Source organism: Oncorhynchus keta, chromosome 2 (genome assembly GCF_023373465.1).
Source record: "Oncorhynchus keta strain PuntledgeMale-10-30-2019 chromosome 2, Oket_V2, whole genome shotgun sequence".
Lineage (NCBI taxonomy): Eukaryota > Metazoa > Chordata > Actinopteri > Salmoniformes > Salmonidae > Oncorhynchus > Oncorhynchus keta.
Window position 1 is genome coordinate 72,982,213 of NC_068422.1, and position 17,500 is coordinate 72,999,712.

The 17,500-nt window shown below is 45.7% G+C and overlaps 1 protein-coding gene across 21 annotated transcripts in view; it reads right to left on the minus strand.

The window, feature by feature from the left end:
- The window catches only part of LOC118383124 (genetic suppressor element 1-like), a 553,956-nt gene extending 537,985 nt beyond the window's left edge, over positions 1 to 15,971 (minus strand). For 20 of the 21 annotated variants that reach the window (XR_008083255.1, XR_008083257.1, XR_008083268.1 and 17 more), the window contains exon 1: positions 12,979 to 15,971. Coding sequence is in view for 3 of the 21 variants with exons in the window: in XM_052482561.1 (XP_052338521.1) it covers positions 12,979 to 15,579 (2,601 nt within the window). In the remaining 18 variants the exon portion in view is untranslated. The remainder of the gene's footprint in view (positions 1 to 12,978) is intronic. The other variant, XM_052482567.1, reaches the window with a different exon arrangement.
- Between the last annotated feature and the right edge of the window lie 1,529 nt (positions 15,972 to 17,500).

Genomic DNA, 17,500 nt, shown 5'->3' on the forward strand with positions numbered 1-17,500 from the left:
CTTACCTCAACGATATAGAGTTAATGGCTAAACTTAACCCTAACCTTAACCCTTACCTCAACGATATAGAGTTAATGGCTAGACCTATCCCAAACCTTAACCCTTACCTCAACGATATAGAGTTAATGGCTAGACCTATCCCAAACCTTAACCCTTACCTCAACGATATAGAGTTAATGGCTAAACTTAACCCTAACCTTAACCCTTACCTCAACGATATAGAGTTAATGGCTAAACTTAACCCTAACCTTAACCCTTACCTCAACGATATAGAGTTAATGGCTAGACCTATCCCAAAACTTAACCCTTACTGCAACGATATAGAGTTAATGGCTAGACTTAACCCTAACCTTAACCCTTACCTCAACGATATAGAGTTAATGGCTAGACCTATCCCAAACCTTAACCCTTACCTCAACGATATAGAGTTAATGGCTAGACCTATCCCAAACCTTAACCCTTACCTCAACGATATAGAGTTAATGGCTAAACTTAACCCTTACCTCAACGATATAGAGTTAATGGCTAGACCTATCCCAAACCTTAACCCTTACCTCAACTATATAGTTAATGGCTAAACTTAACACTAACCTTAACCCTTACCTCAACGATATAGAGTTAATGGCTAGACCTATCCCAAACCTTAACCCTTACCTCAACGATATAGAGTTAATGGCTAGACCTATCCCAAACCTTAACCCTTACCTCAACGATATAGAGTTAATGGCTAAATTTAACCCTAACTTAACCCTTACCTCAACGATATAGAGTTAATGGCTAGACGTAACCCTAACCTTAACCCTTACCTCAACGATATAGAGTTAATGGCTAGACCTATCCCAAACCTTAACCCTTACCTCAACGATATAGAGTTAATGGCTAAACTTAACCCTAACCTTAACCCTTACCTCAACGATATAGAGTTAATGGCTAAACTTAACCCTTACCTCAACGATATAGAGTTAATGGCTAAAGTTAACCCTAACCTTAACCCTTACCTCAACGATATAGAGTTAATGGCTAGACCTATCCCAAACCTTAACCCTTACCTCAACGATATAGTTAATGGCTAAACTTAACGCTAACCTTAACCCTTACCTCAACGATATAGAGTTAATGGCTAAACTTAACCCTTACCTCAACGATATAGAGTTAATGGCTAAACTTAACCCTAACCTTAACCCTTACCTCAACGATATAGAGTTAATGGCTAAACTTAACCCTAACCTTAACCCTTACCTCAACGATATAGAGTTAATGGCTAAACTTAACCCTAACCTTAACCCTTACCTCAACGATATAGAATTAATGGCTAAACTTAACCATAACCTTAACCCTTACCTCAACGATATAGAGTTAATGGCTAAACTTAACCCTAACCTTAACCCTAACCTTAAAAATTCAGAGTTAATGCCTAAACGTAACCCTAACCTTAAAAATTCAGAGTTACTGCCTAAACTGACGTTTCTTACACCTTCAAAATGTGACGTTTGTGAAACATGGACGTCTAATTTTGACATGAGACTGAGACTGGGCACCACCTCTACCTTTCTATTTCTGATTACAACCCACCCCCACACACATGCAAACCTTCCAGTGATCTCCCCCACCCCAGACTCCCTCTCTCCCTCCCTCCCTCCCCCTCTCCTCTCAGTAATAAATCTGTGCAGGCGACAGTGTCACGATGCCAGAATGTTTTTCCTGCGACAGCAAATACCTCCTTCACAAAGATATGGGCCGTGCAGTGAGAACATACTCTTTCCAAACACACACACAGAACACACACACACATTCAAATGTTTACATCACGGCCACATTTACACACATATGATAACTGACCCCTACACTCATTTCTGAACAGAAACACAGACAGACAGTGGCACACTGATTGAGCTCAGACGCAGAAACCTGTCTCCACTTTTCCTACGGGTCAACGATAATCAACCACCCAGAACAGAGCCTCAGCAGACCACCATACACAGATACACACACACACACACACACCCACACGTCTGTGGATGATCCCATGTTATCTCTAGCGTGGCTCCACTTAGTGTAGTAGGACATTGATCATCGTGTCATCTCCTTGACTTTAGAGGCAGACACAACACAACCATACCAGTGACATACTGAGAGCGTTTTCGTTTCCTTAGTCCTCTCTATCACACTAATACTAACAAAGTATTATTTTATCCCCACAAGACAAATAAGCTATTTTTATTTCATTTGTTCACCAAAATGGTGTGAAGTTAGGATGGGATTGGGCTTTTGACCTGAAGCCTGGTTGGTTGGATGTGTATGACTCCACTAAGACATTCTGGTGGTCTAGTGGTGGTCTAGTGGTGGTCTAGTGGTTGTTCAGTGGTGGTCTAGTGGTGGTCTAGTGATGGTCTAGTGGTTGTTCAGTGGTGGTCTAGTGATGGTCTAGTGGTGGTCTAGTGGTGGTTTAGTGGTGGTCTAGTGGTGGTTTAGTGGTGGTCTAGTGGTGGTTCAGTGGTGGTCTAGTGGTGGTCTAGTGATGGTCTAGTGGTGGTCTAGTGGTTGTTCAGTGGTGGTCTAGTGATGGTCTAGTGGTGGTCTAGTGGTGGTTCAGTGGTGGTCTAGTGGGGGTTTAGTGGTGGTCTAGTGGTGGTCTAGTGGTGGTCTAGTGGGGGTTTAGTGGTGGTTCAGTGGTGGTCTAGTGGGGGTTTAGTGGTGGTCTGGTGGTGGTCTAGTGGTGGTCTAGTGGTGGTCTAGTGGTTGTTCAGTGGTGGTCTAGTGATGGTCTAGTGGTGGTCTAGTGGTGGTGTAGTGGTGGTCTAGTGATGGTCTAGTGGTGGTCTAGTGGTGGTTTAGTGGTGGTCTAGTGGTGGTCTAGTGGTGGTCTAATGGTGGTCTAGTGGTGGTCTAGTGGTGGTTCAGTGGTGGTCTAGTGATGGTCTAGTGATGGTCTAGTGGTGGTCTAGTGGTTGTTCAGTGGTGGTCTAGTGATGGTCTAGTGGTGGTCTAGTGGTGGTTCAGTGGTGGTCTAGTGGGGGTTTAGTGGTGGTCTGGTGGTGGTCTAGTGGTGGTCTAATGGTGGTCTAGTGGTGGTCTACAGAGTCTGACAGGGAAGTCAGAGGGTCATGTTCAACATGCATTTTACACTCAAGGAACATGTTTGCGTGTGTGTGTGTTTCAAATGAAATTGCATTTGTCCCATGCGCCGAATACAACAGGTGTAGACTTTACAGTAAAATGCTTACGAGCCCTTTCCCAACACTGCAGAGTTCAAAATGAAGACAAATGGAGGTAACATGTACATGTAGGTCGGGGTAAAAGTGACTAGCCAATCAGGATATTATTATTATTATTATATATATAGGATAGATCATTAACAGAGTAGCAGCTGCGTATGTGAATAATGTGAAAGTGTGAAAGTGTGTGTTGGAGTCTACTATATTTAACACGTCTGGCTAGCAGAGACAGTAGCAGTAGCAGCTCTCATTGCGTGGGATAATTTAGACCTTATTGAGATCTTAACGAGGAATCGGACAGGAAGACCTCATTTTAACAAAGTACATTAAATGACACACATGCACGCAACACACACACACCACAGTGCAGGTACTGATCAGTAGGTGAAGGCAGGTGCATATGCAGAACCCAGCCCCTCCCTCTACTGTTTTACAACATAACTTGATAATGCCATTCTTAGTGCAAATATCTAAAAATGAAAAAGACCTAGCTAAAAGACAAAGTCAACCCGTTCCTTTGCAGTTCATTTTCTCACCCCTTCTCTCCATATTCGCCCCCTTTCTCCCACACATCCTTTTCCCTCTGCTTTTTAGAGATATAGGAGGAAGGAGGAGAGAGGGAAGGAGACGGAAAGAGAGAGCAGAGGGGAGAGGGAAGGAAAGAGGGAAGGGGTGAGAAGGAGAGGGGGTGGGGTCAGGGGAAGCAGATGGGTTCTCCTCTGGTGACATGAGAGCGATGACAGTTCTTCTCTGGGCCAGATAGCGTGTCACTGGAGGACACGGCACCTGTTTCTCCCAGGCCCCCACCGCCCCCTTTCAGCCCCTCTCACACCCCGGCTCTCTCACACACACTCAGCCCCTCTAAGCACTTCCTCAGCCATGAGGTCATTGCCTGGCCCAGGCCAAAAACAGCTCTGTCACCTGCACCCCTCAGACTTCTCAAATCCCTCACACACCACTAACCCCAAACCAAGTAAGCCTGCTCCGGGATTCTGATCTAGCGGATTCTGATCTAGCATTCCCTCTGAGGGTGTGATCTGATATACATACCTGATGATCAGAGCGAGCGAGAGAGAGGTGGGAACTGAGCAGCACTTCCTAACCTCCTGACATATGTACGACCATATTACAGACACATATTTCCCTCAGATTAGACAGACCCACAAAGACTTTGAAAACAAACCCAATTTGTGTGCCATCACAGCAGCAAGATTTTTGACCTGTTGCCACAAGAAAAGGGCACTATTATTATTATCTACTTCACTTGCTTTGCAATATTAACATATGTTTCCCAAGCCAATAAAGCCCTTCAATTAAGAGAGAGAGGGAAAATAAAAGTATAGGACAGCTGAACGACGCCCACAGGTGTTCTTACTTTACTGTATGATCTGCTCTCTAGGGAGTCAAATGTTCAGACACTGTAAATATTGCTCTGTTGAGTAGCATCTCTCTGTTTCACACTGTAAATATTGCTCTGTTGAGTAGCATCACTCTGTTTCACACTGTAAATATTGCCCTGTTGAGTAGCATCTCTCTGTTTCACACTGTAAATATGGCTCTGTTGAGTAGCATCTCTCTGTTTCACACTGTAAATATTGCTCTGTTGAGTAGCATCACTCTGTTTCACACTGTAAATATTGCTCTGTTGAGTAGCATCACTCTGTTTCACACTGTAAATATTGCTCTGTTGAGTAGCATCACTCTGTTTCACACTGTAAATATTGCTCTGTTGAGTAGCATCTCTCTGTTTCACACTGTAAATATTGCTCTGTTGAGTAGCATCTCTCTGTTTCACACTGTAAATATTGCTCTGTTGAGTAGCATCTCTCTGTTTCACACTGTAAATATTGCTCTGTTGAGTAGCATCACTCTGTTTCACACTGTAAATATTGCTCTGTTGAGTAGCATCTCTCTGTTTCACACTGTAAATATTGCTCTGTTGAGTAGCATCACTCTGTTTCACACTGTAAATATTGCTCTGTTGAGTAGCATCACTCTGTTTCACACTGTAAATATTGCTCTGTTGAGTAGCATCTCTCTGTTTCACACTGTAAATATTGCTCTGTTGAGTAGCATCTCTCTGTTTCACACTGTAAATATTGCTCTGTTGAGTAGCATCTCTCTGTTTCACACTGTAAATATTGCTCTGTTGAGTAGCATCTCTCTGTTCCACACTGTAAATATTGCTCTGTTGAGTAGCATCTCTCTGTTTCACACTGTAAATATTGCTCTGTTGAGTAGCATCTCTCTGTTTCACACTGTAAATATTGCTCTGTTGAGTAGCATCTCTCTGTTTCACACTGTAGATATTGCTCTGTTGAGTAGCATCTCTCTGTTTCACACTGTAAATATTGCTCTGTTGAGTAGCATCTCTCTGTTTCACACTGTAAATATTGCTCTGTTGAGTAGCATCTCTCTGTTTCACACTGTAAATATTGCTCTGTTGAGTAGCATCACTCTGTTTCACACTGTAAATATTGCTCTGTTGAGTAGCATCTCTCTGTTTCACACTGTAAATATTGCTCTGTTGAGTAGCATCTCTCTGTTTCACACTGTAGATATTGCTCTGTTGAGTAGCATCTCTCTGTTTCACACTGTAAATATTGCTCTGTTGAGTAGCATCTCTCTGTTTCACACTGTAAATATTGCTCTGTTGAGTAGCATCTCTCTGTTTCACACTGTAAATATTGCTCTGTTGAGTAGCATCACTCTGTTTCACACTGTAAATATTGCTCTGTTGAGTAGCATCTCTCTGTTTCACACTGTAAATATTGCTCTGTTGAGTAGCATCTCTCTGTTTCACACTGTAAATATTGCTCTGTTGAGTAGCATCACTCTGTTTCACACTGTAAATATTGCTCTGTTGAGTAGCATCACTCTGTTTCACACTGTAAATATTGCTCTGTTGAGTAGCATCTCTCTGTTTCACACTGTAAATATTGCTCTGTTGAGTAGCATCTCACTGTTTCACACTGTAAATATTGCTCTGTTGAGTAGCATCTCTCTGTTTCACTCTGTTTCACACTGTAAATATTGCTCTGTTGAGTAGCATCTCTCTGTTCCACACTGTAAATATTGCTCTGTTGAGTAGCATCTCTCTGTTTCACACTGTAAATATTGCTCTGTTGAGTAGCATCTCTCTGTTTCACACTGTAAATATTGCTCTGTTGAGTAGCATCTCTCTATTTCACACTGTAAATATTGCTCTGTTGAGTAGCATCACTCTGTTTCACACTGTAAATATTGCTCTGTTGAGTAGCATCTCTCTGTTTCACACTGTAAATATTGCTCTGTTGAGTAGCATCTCTCTGTTTCACACTGTAAATATTGCTCTGTTGAGTAGCATCTCTCTGTTTCACACTGTAAATATTGCTCTGTTGAGTAGCATCACTCTGTTTCACACTGTAAATATTGCTCTGTTGAGTAGCATCACTCTGTTTCACACTGTAAATATTGCTCTGTTGAGTAGCATCTCTGTTTCACACTGTAAATATTGCTCTATTGAGTAGCATCTCTGTTTCACACTGTAAATATTGCTCTATTGAGTAGCATCTCTGTTTCACACTGTAAATATTGCTCTGTTGAGTAGCATCTCTGTTTCACACTGTAAATATTGCTCTGTTGAGTAGCATCTCTGTTTCACACTGTAAATATTGCTCTGTTGAGTAGCATCTCTGTTTCACACTGTAAATATTGCTCTGTTGAGTAGCATCTCTCTGTTTCACACTGTAAATATTGCTCTGTTGAGTAGCATCTCTCTGTTTCACACTGTAAATATTGCTCTGTTGAGTAGCATCTCTCTGTTTCACAATGTAGATATTGCTCTGTTGAGTAGCATCTCTCTGTTTCACACTGTAAATATTGCTCTGTTGAGTAGCATCTCTCTGTTTCACACTGTGATTATTGCTCTGTTGAGTAACATCTCTCTGTTTCACACTGTAAATATTGCTCTGTTGAGTAGCATCACTCTGTTTCACACTGTAAATATTGCTCTGTTGAGTAGCATCTCTCTGTTTCACACTGTAAATATTGCTCTGTTGAGTAGCATCTCTCTGTTTCACACTGTAAATATTGCTCTGTTGAGTAGCATCACTCTGTTTCACACTGTAAATATTGCTCTGTTGAGTAGCATCACTCTGTTTCACACTGTAAATATTGCTCTGTTGAGTAGCATCTCTCTGTTTCACACTGTAAATATTGCTCTGTTGAGTAGCATCTCTCTGTTTCACACTGTAAATATTGCTCTGTTGAGTAGCATCTCTCTGTTTCACACTGTAGATATTGCTCTGTTGAGTAGCATCTCTCTGTTCCACACTGTAAATATTGCTCTGTTGAGTAGCATCTCTCTGTTTCACACTGTAAATATTGCTCTGTTGAGTAGCATCTCTCTATTTCACACTGTAAATATTGCTCTGTTGAGTAGCATCACTCTGTTTCACACTGTAAATATTGCTCTGTTGAGTAGCATCTCTCTGTTTCACACTGTAAATATTGCTCTGTTGAGTAGCATCTCTCTGTTTCACACTGTAAATATTGCTCTGTTGAGTAGCATCTCTCTGTTTCACACTGTAAATATTGCTCTGTTGAGTAGCATCACTCTGTTTCACACTGTAAATATTGCTCTGTTGAGTAGCATCACTCTGTTTCACACTGTAAATATTGCTCTGTTGAGTAGCATCACTCTGTTTCACACTGTAAATATTGCTCTGTTGAGTAGCATCTCTCTGTTTCACACTGTAGATATTGCTCTGTTGAGTAGCATCACTCTGTTTCACACTGTAAATATTGCTCTGTTGAGTAGCATCTCTGTTTCACACTGTAAATATTGCTCTGTTGAGTAGCATCTCTCTGTTTCACACTGTAAATATTGCTCTGTTGAGTAGCATCACTCTGTTTCACACTGTAAATATTGCTCTGTTGAGTAGCATCTCTCTGTTTCACACTGTAGATATTGCTCTGTTGAGTAGCATCACTCTGTTTCACACTGTAAATATCGCTCTGTTGAGTAGCATCACTCTGTTTCACACTGTAAATATTGCTCTGTTGAGTAGCATCTCTCTGTTTCACACTGTAAATATTGCTCTGTTGAGTAGCATCACTCTGTTTCACACTGTAAATATTGCTCTGTTGAGTAGCATCACTCTGTTTCACACTGTAAATATTGCTCTGTTGAGTAGCATCTCTCTGTTTCACACTGTACATATTGCTCTGTTGAGTAGCATCACTCTAAACATGCATTCTTGCAGCGTGAGAAAACATATTGTGGGATTCCTTCATCAACTCTAGTCCCAACAGTGTAACTTAATGAAGACCTTGTTCCTATACTTTTCCTCTCCCTCTTCTTTCCCTCCTCTCTCCCCCCTCTCTATCTGCAGTCCCACTTTAAATCACACACTTCAACTAACAGCTAACACATCTGACTCCAATAGTCAACTAATCATGATCTTCAGTTTAGAATGCGATTAGTTTAATCGGTTGTTTTTGCTAGGGATGGGGTAGTGTGACACCACAGAGGATTGGAGTTGTCCAACCCTGCTCTAGAGCTTATTTCATAGGTGTTTTTCACCATGCTATACTCGGATAAAAAAAAAACATATTTTTTGTGCATCTGATTAGATCACCATGGGAGCCTACCAGAGTTGCAGTAATTAGTAGCAACAGAGTAACTGCTGCTGTGGCCTCTGTGAAACAAGGTCTAATGCTACAAGTTCATCTACAACACCTATTCTCCTTTTTCCATTTCATCCATCCATTTATTCATGAGAGAGTAGAGGTCTCACTCTGTGAAGTAACAATAACAGCAGCACTGAATCAGTCACTGCATGATTACACACACACACACACACACACACACACACACACACACACACACACACACTACAGTAAGACTGACACATGACTGGATGAGTCTAGCCTCTGCTCTGTATTTACACTGGATAGAGCAGGATATATTCAACAGACATGATCATTACACCACACTGTCTAATAGAGAGTTCACAGCTGTTCCTGACACAGAGGAAACTGTTATTATCATTAGTGGATATCAGCCATCTCTAGTTGATCTGATAAAGGATACAATCTGTAGTAGCCACACACACACACACACACACACACACACACACACACACACACACACACACACACACACACACACACACACACACACACACACACACACACACACACACACACACACACACACACACACACACACACATGGAATCCTGTATACAGCCAAAACAATGTACAAAAACCAACAGACCTGGCCAGAAACACACATGTAAACACACAAGAAGAAAACGAGGCCAGTGGTGGCCTTGAAATCCCCCCAGTCTTTCTGTGTTGTTTACTGTTAAGAGTTCTGATCCAAATGTTTGTTTTTCTAACGACGGGCTCCGATGCTGTACGGATCCCCTGCTAACACTGCTCACTCCCCTGCCATTCAGAGAGCTAAAGGAACACACACACACTCGGGTGTTTGCATACACACACACACAACCATACCACTGGAGAACACACCAACTCCCACTTCTCCCTGTTTCAGAGCAGCTTTCCCATAATGGGGGAGAATATAGCAATAACAGCCGTGAACACTGGTCCATAATAAACCCCACCTACACACAGACAGGCACGGGAGCACTTAAACCACTGAAATAATCCACCTACACACAGACAGGCACGGGAGCACTTAAACCACTGAAATAATCCACCTACACACAGACAGGCACGGGAGCACTTAAACCACTGAAATAATCCACCTACACACAGACAGGCACGGGAGCACTTAAACCACTGAAATAATCCACCTACACACAGACAGGCACGGGAGCACTTAAACCACTGAAATAATCCACCTACACACAGACAGGCACGGGAGCACTTAAACCACTGAAATAATCCACCTACACACAGACAGGCACGGGAGCACTTAAACCACTGAAATAATCCACCTACACACAGACAGGCACGGGAGCACTTAAACCACTGAAATAATCCACCTACACACAGACAGGCACGGGAGCACTTAAACCACTGAAATAATCGACCTACACACAGACAGGCACGGGAGCACTTAAACCACTGAAATAATCCACCTACACACAGACAGGCACGGGAGCACTTAAACCACTGAAATAATCCACCTACACACAGACAGGCACGGGAGCACTTAAACCACTGAAATAATCCACCTACACACAGACAGGCACGGGAGCACTTAAACCACTGAAATAATCCACCTACACACAGACAGGCACGGGAGCACTTAAACCACTGAAATAATCCACCTACACACAGACAGGCACGGGAGCACTTAAACCACTGAAATAATCCACCTACACACAGACAGGCACGGGAGCACTTAAACCACTGAAATAATCGACCTACACACAGACAGGCACGGGAGCACTTAAACCACTGAAAAAATCCACCTACACACAGACAGGCACGGGAGCACTTAAACCACTGAAATAATCCACCTACACACAGACAGGCACGGGAGCACTTAAACCACTGAAATAATCCACCTACACACAGACAGGCACAGGAGCACTTAAACCACTGAAATAATCCACCTACACACAGACAGGCACGGGAGCACTTAAACCACTGAAATAATCCACCTACACACAGACAGGCACGGGAGCACTTAAACCACTGAAATAATCCACCTACACACAGACAGGCACGGGAGCACTTAAACCACTGAAATAATCCACCTACACACAGACAGGCACGGGAGCACTTAAACCACTGAAATAATCCACCTACACACAGACAGGCACGGGCGCACTTAAACCACTGAAATAATCCACCTACACACACAGACAGGCACGGGAGCACTTAAACCACTGAAATAATCCACCTACACACAGACAGGCACGGGAGCACTTAAACCACTGAAATAATCCACCTACACACACAGACAGGCACGGGAGCACTTAAACCACTGAAATAATCCACCTACACACACAGACAGGCACGGGCGCACTTAAACCACTGAAATAATCCACCTACACACAGACAGGCACGGGAGCACTTAAACCACTGAAATAATCCACCTACACACAGACAGGCACGGGAGCACTTAAACCACTGAAATAATCCACCTACACACACAGACAGGCACGGGAGCACTTAAACCACTGAAATAATCCACCTACACACAGACAGGCACGGGAGCACTTAAACCACTGAAATAATCCACCTACACACACAGACAGGCACGGGCGCACTTAAACCACTGAAATAATCCACCTACACACAGACAGGCACGGAGCACTTAAACCACTGAAATAATCCACCTACACACAGACAGGCACGGGAGCACTTAAACCACTGAAATAATCCACCTACACACAGACAGGCACGGGAGCACTTAAACCACTGAAATAATCCACCTACACACAGACAGGCACGGGAGCACTTAAACCACTGAAATAATCCACCTACACACAGACAGGCACGGGAGCACTTAAACCACTGAAATAATCCACCTACACACAGACAGGCACGGGAGCACTTAAACCACTGAAATAATCCACCTACACACAGACAGGCACGGGAGCACTTAAACCACTGAAATAATCCACCTACACACAGACAGGCACGGGCGCACTTAAACCACTGAAATAATCCACCTACACACAGACAGGCACGGGAGCACTTAAACCACTGAAATAATCCACCTACACACAGACAGGCACGGGCGCACTTAAACCACTGAAATAATCCACCTACACACACAGACAGGCACGGGCGCACTTAAACCACTGAAATAATCCACCTACACACAGACAGGCACGGGAGCACTTAAACCACTGAAATAATCCACCTACACACACAGACAGGCACGGGAGCACTTAAACCACTGAAATAATCCACCTACACACAGACAGGCACGGGAGCACTTAAACCACTGAAATAATCCACCTACACACACAGACAGGCACGGAGCACTTAAACCACTGAAATAATCCACCTACACACACAGACAGGCACGGGCGCACTTAAACCACTGAAATAATCCACCTACACACAGACAGGCACGGGAGCACTTAAACCACTGAAATAATCCACCTACACACAGACAGGCACGGGAGCACTTAAACCACTGAAATAATCCACCTACACACACAGACAGGCACGGGAGCACTTAAACCACTGAAATAATCCACCTACACACAGACAGGCACGGGAGCACTTAAACCACTGAAATAATCCACCTACACACACAGACAGGCACGGGAGCACTTAAACCACTGAAATAATCCACCTACACACACAGACAGGCACGGGAGCACTTAAACCACTGAAATAATCCACCTACACACACAGACAGGCACGGGCGCACTTAAACCACTGAAATAATCCACCTACACACAGACAGGCACGGGAGCACTTAAACCACTGAAATAATCCACCTACACACAGACAGGCACGGGCGCACTTAAACCACTGAAATAATCCACCTACACACACAGACAGGCACGGGCGCACTTAAACCACTGAAATAATCCACCTACACACACAGACAGGCACGGGAGCACTTAAACCACTGAAATAATCCACCTACACACAGACAGGCACGGGAGCACTTAAACCACTGAAATAATCCACAAACATCAAGTTAGGTTACACAAACCAATAGCTAACAGACATGAACAAGCACACAATCTACTGAAAAGGATGCATACTACACCACTAAAATATACAACACACCCACAATAGTCAACTTTGAGCATCAACCAAACCTGTGTCTTACCTTGTGTCTGGGGCGTGATTTAGGGGGAGGTGACTCTGGCCTCCCGTCTCCCTGTCCCTCCCCGTCCCGGTCTCTCTCCTGCTGCATGCTCTGTCCCGCCAGCACCATGGACTTACATTCCACACACGAGCCAATCAAAAGCTTCCTCCCATCATCCACGAGAAGGGTGCGGTGCCCGCGTGGGGCGTACAGGAACACAGGCAGCCTGGCCACTGTGACCGCACACAGCCCCCCCTGACGCCTCTGCTCCTGTCTGCAGAAGAAGCACACAAAGGCCTCGCAGCTGTACTGTCTGGCCCAGGGAGAGCTGGCCGGCTGGGGGGTGGAGGAGGCTGGGCCTGGGGCTGTAGAGCTGGAGGTGGCAGAACCCTGGCTCTCATGTTGAGCCCACTGGGCATGAAGGTCGTGATAGCAGAGGGCACAGGCTGACACCAGGCCGGTGGCGTCGGCAGGTTTGGCGCGGGGAGCGGGAGGGTGGATGGTGAGGAAGGGAAAGAAGGGCTCTCTCTCTCCACAGCGCCCGGGAGGGTTGACATGGAGTTGGAACTCTCCCCCGACCCCTAGCTCTGTCCCACACAGGTAACACACTGATACAGACCCACCATGGCCAGAGGAAGAGGAGGACACCCCCTTTTGGGAATGGGCCAGTCCAGCTCCACCCGTGGCCAGCGCTGTGTGGTACCTCCCCAGGAAGGAGGTGACAGAGGTGATGAGGTCCTCACTGAGGCTAAGGCGGTACGCCCCCCAGATCTCCTCCAGGATGGCGTAGCATGGAGGACAGCAGTGCACCCGGCCGTTCCTCACTCCCTGGGCGCCAGGCGGGCACGGCAGCAGGTTGATGAAGGGGAAATACATGGCACCGCGGGCTTTTCCCATGCCGACCCGTGCATATGCCACCCTCACATCCCGCCCGCACTCCTGGCCACAGAGGAAACAGGCCTCACAGGAAGCATGAGACTTAGGTAGGCGGTCCGGGGGCTCTGAGGGGTGCCTTTCCTGGGGAGTGATGCAGGGAGGGTGGCCCGAGCCTGGTGCAGGGGTGGAGGAGCCCTGGTTGAGGGGGACCACGTAGAGGCGCTGGAGAACGGGCACGTCGGCCAGCTGGAAGCCCTGCCACTGCTGCATTAGGGATGTGTGGCAGCTGGCACAGACCAGGGTGGTGCCCCCCGGGGTGAGGGGCATGGCGCCAGGGGGAGGGCTGTGTAACCACAGGAAGGGGAAGAAGGGCTCGCTGGCTGCCCTCTCCTGCTTCTGCACAGACACACGGAACCTCCCGCCCTGCCACATCCCGCTGCTACAGATGTAACACACACACTCCTCGGGACTGGTACTCCTGTTGGCACCACCACTGGCACCACTCTGGGGCATGGCAATGACCCTCCTGGCAGCGTCCCTGGGTGGTCTCAGCAGGGCCAATACCCTCTCTCTGCTGCTGCCAGCTGCTTCAAACACCTGGCGGTTCTCGTCACTGGTTATATTGATCTCGTGGTCGTTGTCAGAGTTGTCAGAGGCTATAAACTTGCCCTGAACACGTTCTCTAGGTGCTGGTGCTTCGCGCCTAGAGGTGACAGCGGCGCCAATGGGTGATAGTCCGTCAGCAGCGTCAGCGAGATCCTGTCCTTTCTGTTGGAATATGAGGGAGGGATGCCTGGTTAAGCTACAGCTGCTGTCAGCAGCGCGTTGGAGAGGGCGCAGGTCAGCGTGTCTGACATTCCCCTCCGCTAGCCACTGCCTGTTGCGCATAATGATCCCGTTGTCCTGCACAGGTGTGTCGACGTGAGAGCTGTCATAGCATCTCTGGGACACAATCTCTTGGGCCAGAGATACTGATGACTGAGAGAGATTATTCGTAATTTTAGCACCGCGCCTGGGCGGCATGGCACTATCCGATTTCGGCGAGTCCTGTGCCTGGTAAACACCCACCGGATAGCGGATAGCCCGTTGAGAGTCAGGGCTGTTTTTAACACTGTTGTTGTTCTTCCTGCTACCGTTTCTGGGAGTTTTGCTGTTACTGCCCGATGTTCTATACTTCTCCTTGCTCACACCGGCGCGGTCTACTAAATCCAGTTCTTGGTCTGACATGTTCTCGTTTTCCGAGAAAGAGGAGAAATCCGACTCGTTCCCGTCGTAATTCTGGCTGCTGACACTGATTCTCCGCTCCAGGTCATAGGAGATGTTCCACTCCTGTGGTATCCGCCGAGAGTCGCACTGGTACGGCCTCTTCAGCCAGTACATACGCTTCTCTATTGGTGTCCTAGTCCGCTCGAATGAGTTCCACTGCTCCCCCAGAAAACAGTGGCACACGGCGCACACCATAGCATGTCCATCCGGGCTGACTTCACATGCCCCCGGCGCTGGCTCCTGGTTTTGTAAAAACGGGAAAAACGGACCGTTCTCTTTCGGATATTTCACTTGTAATCTCAATTCTTTTCCTGGCGAAACGCCGCTTCCACATATAAAACAGTGAACCAATCCTATCCCATTCCGATCAGCCCTGGAAGTGTTGCTGTACAATGGGCTCTCGTCCCCGGGCATGACAGCAGCCATGAGTCGGTGTTTCCGAGATATCGGTATTAAATCCTTGTCACTGGGGTCATTCATAGTTCTAAAAACACCACAGACTACATGACATAATACCAAAAGCGGTAATTCATTCTAACAGACTCACACCTTCACAAAAGTAGGCTATGCAACAAAAAAGGCAGCGTATCGCGTCCAGCCTACTCACTGTGATAAAATAGCCGATAGCTCATTGAAACTGCAGAACAGGCAGCGAACCGTAGACTAAAATCCTGTCTCTCAATTATTCCGTTAGAGATAATCTATTCAAACCGTCCATGAAACATTTAGCAGAAACGCAGTGTCTCCAGTCCGGGGTATAGGACAGCGAACCCGTGGTAACGTGAGAAGAAAACTCTTGTTAGAATCACGGGTCACCTCTCCTACGAACTTTCCTGCGCTCTGGAAACTTTGGCTGTTAACTCGCTCACACTGTACACAGCGCCATCTCCAATTCACTGGATCACTTTTCAGATACCCTCGCCGCTGCTCCCCATAGTCAAGCCCTCTCAGCAGAACTAACTGATAAAGGAGGAACGCGTCTCATTATTTTTTTAACCAAATTACGTATTTGTTGAAGTGGTTTTAAACTGCTATACCCGTGATAACATTTTCACACGTAATGCATAGACCCATGATCTATTGATATATGGAAATATTTACATACGCCACAAACCAGGCTACATATTGCATTGCACGACTTCCCATGTAATAGCTGTCGTGTAAATATAGACTTTATGCTAAATGATACAAACTATTCATTTAATTACAATAGGTTGTATCGCCATAATAAACAGCCAGAAGAATTTACAAGAGAAAGAAAAGACTTGTAAGGCAGCAGGATCCCGAGGTGAACAATGTGTGCCATTGTTCAAGCATTTGTGAGAGCTGTGCAAGATGCATGACACATTGAAACATAATATGTATCTGTTCTTAAAACAGAATCATTATAATAACCACAGGCAGTCAAAATCTTGAAAACATTTGTCTGCAATATGTTTGCTTCTTCCAATTCGCCCGAATGTTTCTTTCATTGCAGGATTAAGTGGTATTGCTCAAACAGAATGGGTCTTGCATTTTGTCTATGGCTGTTAGCTGTGTTGTACAGTTCCCACGTGTCCTGGATCCTCAGGGGACAGCTGTGGGGTGCAGCCCCACTAGCCACACCTGTTTTGGGGATTAAGTTCCGCCTAGCCCCCCTCTACACTGCATGGGATGGAAGACCTTGACAGGGACCACACAGTCTGGTGTCAGACAAGCCCCTTCAGATCTCAGCAAGCAATGTGCAGGACTAATTCACATTCACAGAGATAAAAACAATCATCATGAACACACACGCATGGATGAAGAGAACATGTTGTATGTGGAGCGGTTCAGTAAGTTGGAACGCAGCCAACGGATGCCACATTGCAACAAAAGGCTAAAATAACTTTGAGACATGAAAGTACATACACAAGCACACACACACACAGAGCTCTTTCCCTCACATACACACAAACACACTCATGCACGCATACGCACACACACGCATGCACGCATACGCACACACACGCACACACACACACACACACACACACACACACACACACACACACACACACACACACACACACACACACACACACACACACACACACACACACACACACACACACACACACACACACACACACACACACACACAGAGAGAGACATACAGACATACAGACACACACACCCCTTTGGACACCCCAGTGAAAACCAGTTAACTCAAACTCACACCAGTGTAGCGTAATAACAATAACACACATAAACAGTAATGACTGTCAATCCAGCTGTGTCTCTAACTAGCCTGCATTGTGGTCCTGTAAGCAGTCACAGACCTATCATCCCCTCATCTCTTTAATAGCCACCCTGAGGCTGCTTCCCTTCTCCATTAATCTTAATGACACGCCTCTTTGTCTGACTTCCTGTTCTGCTCCAT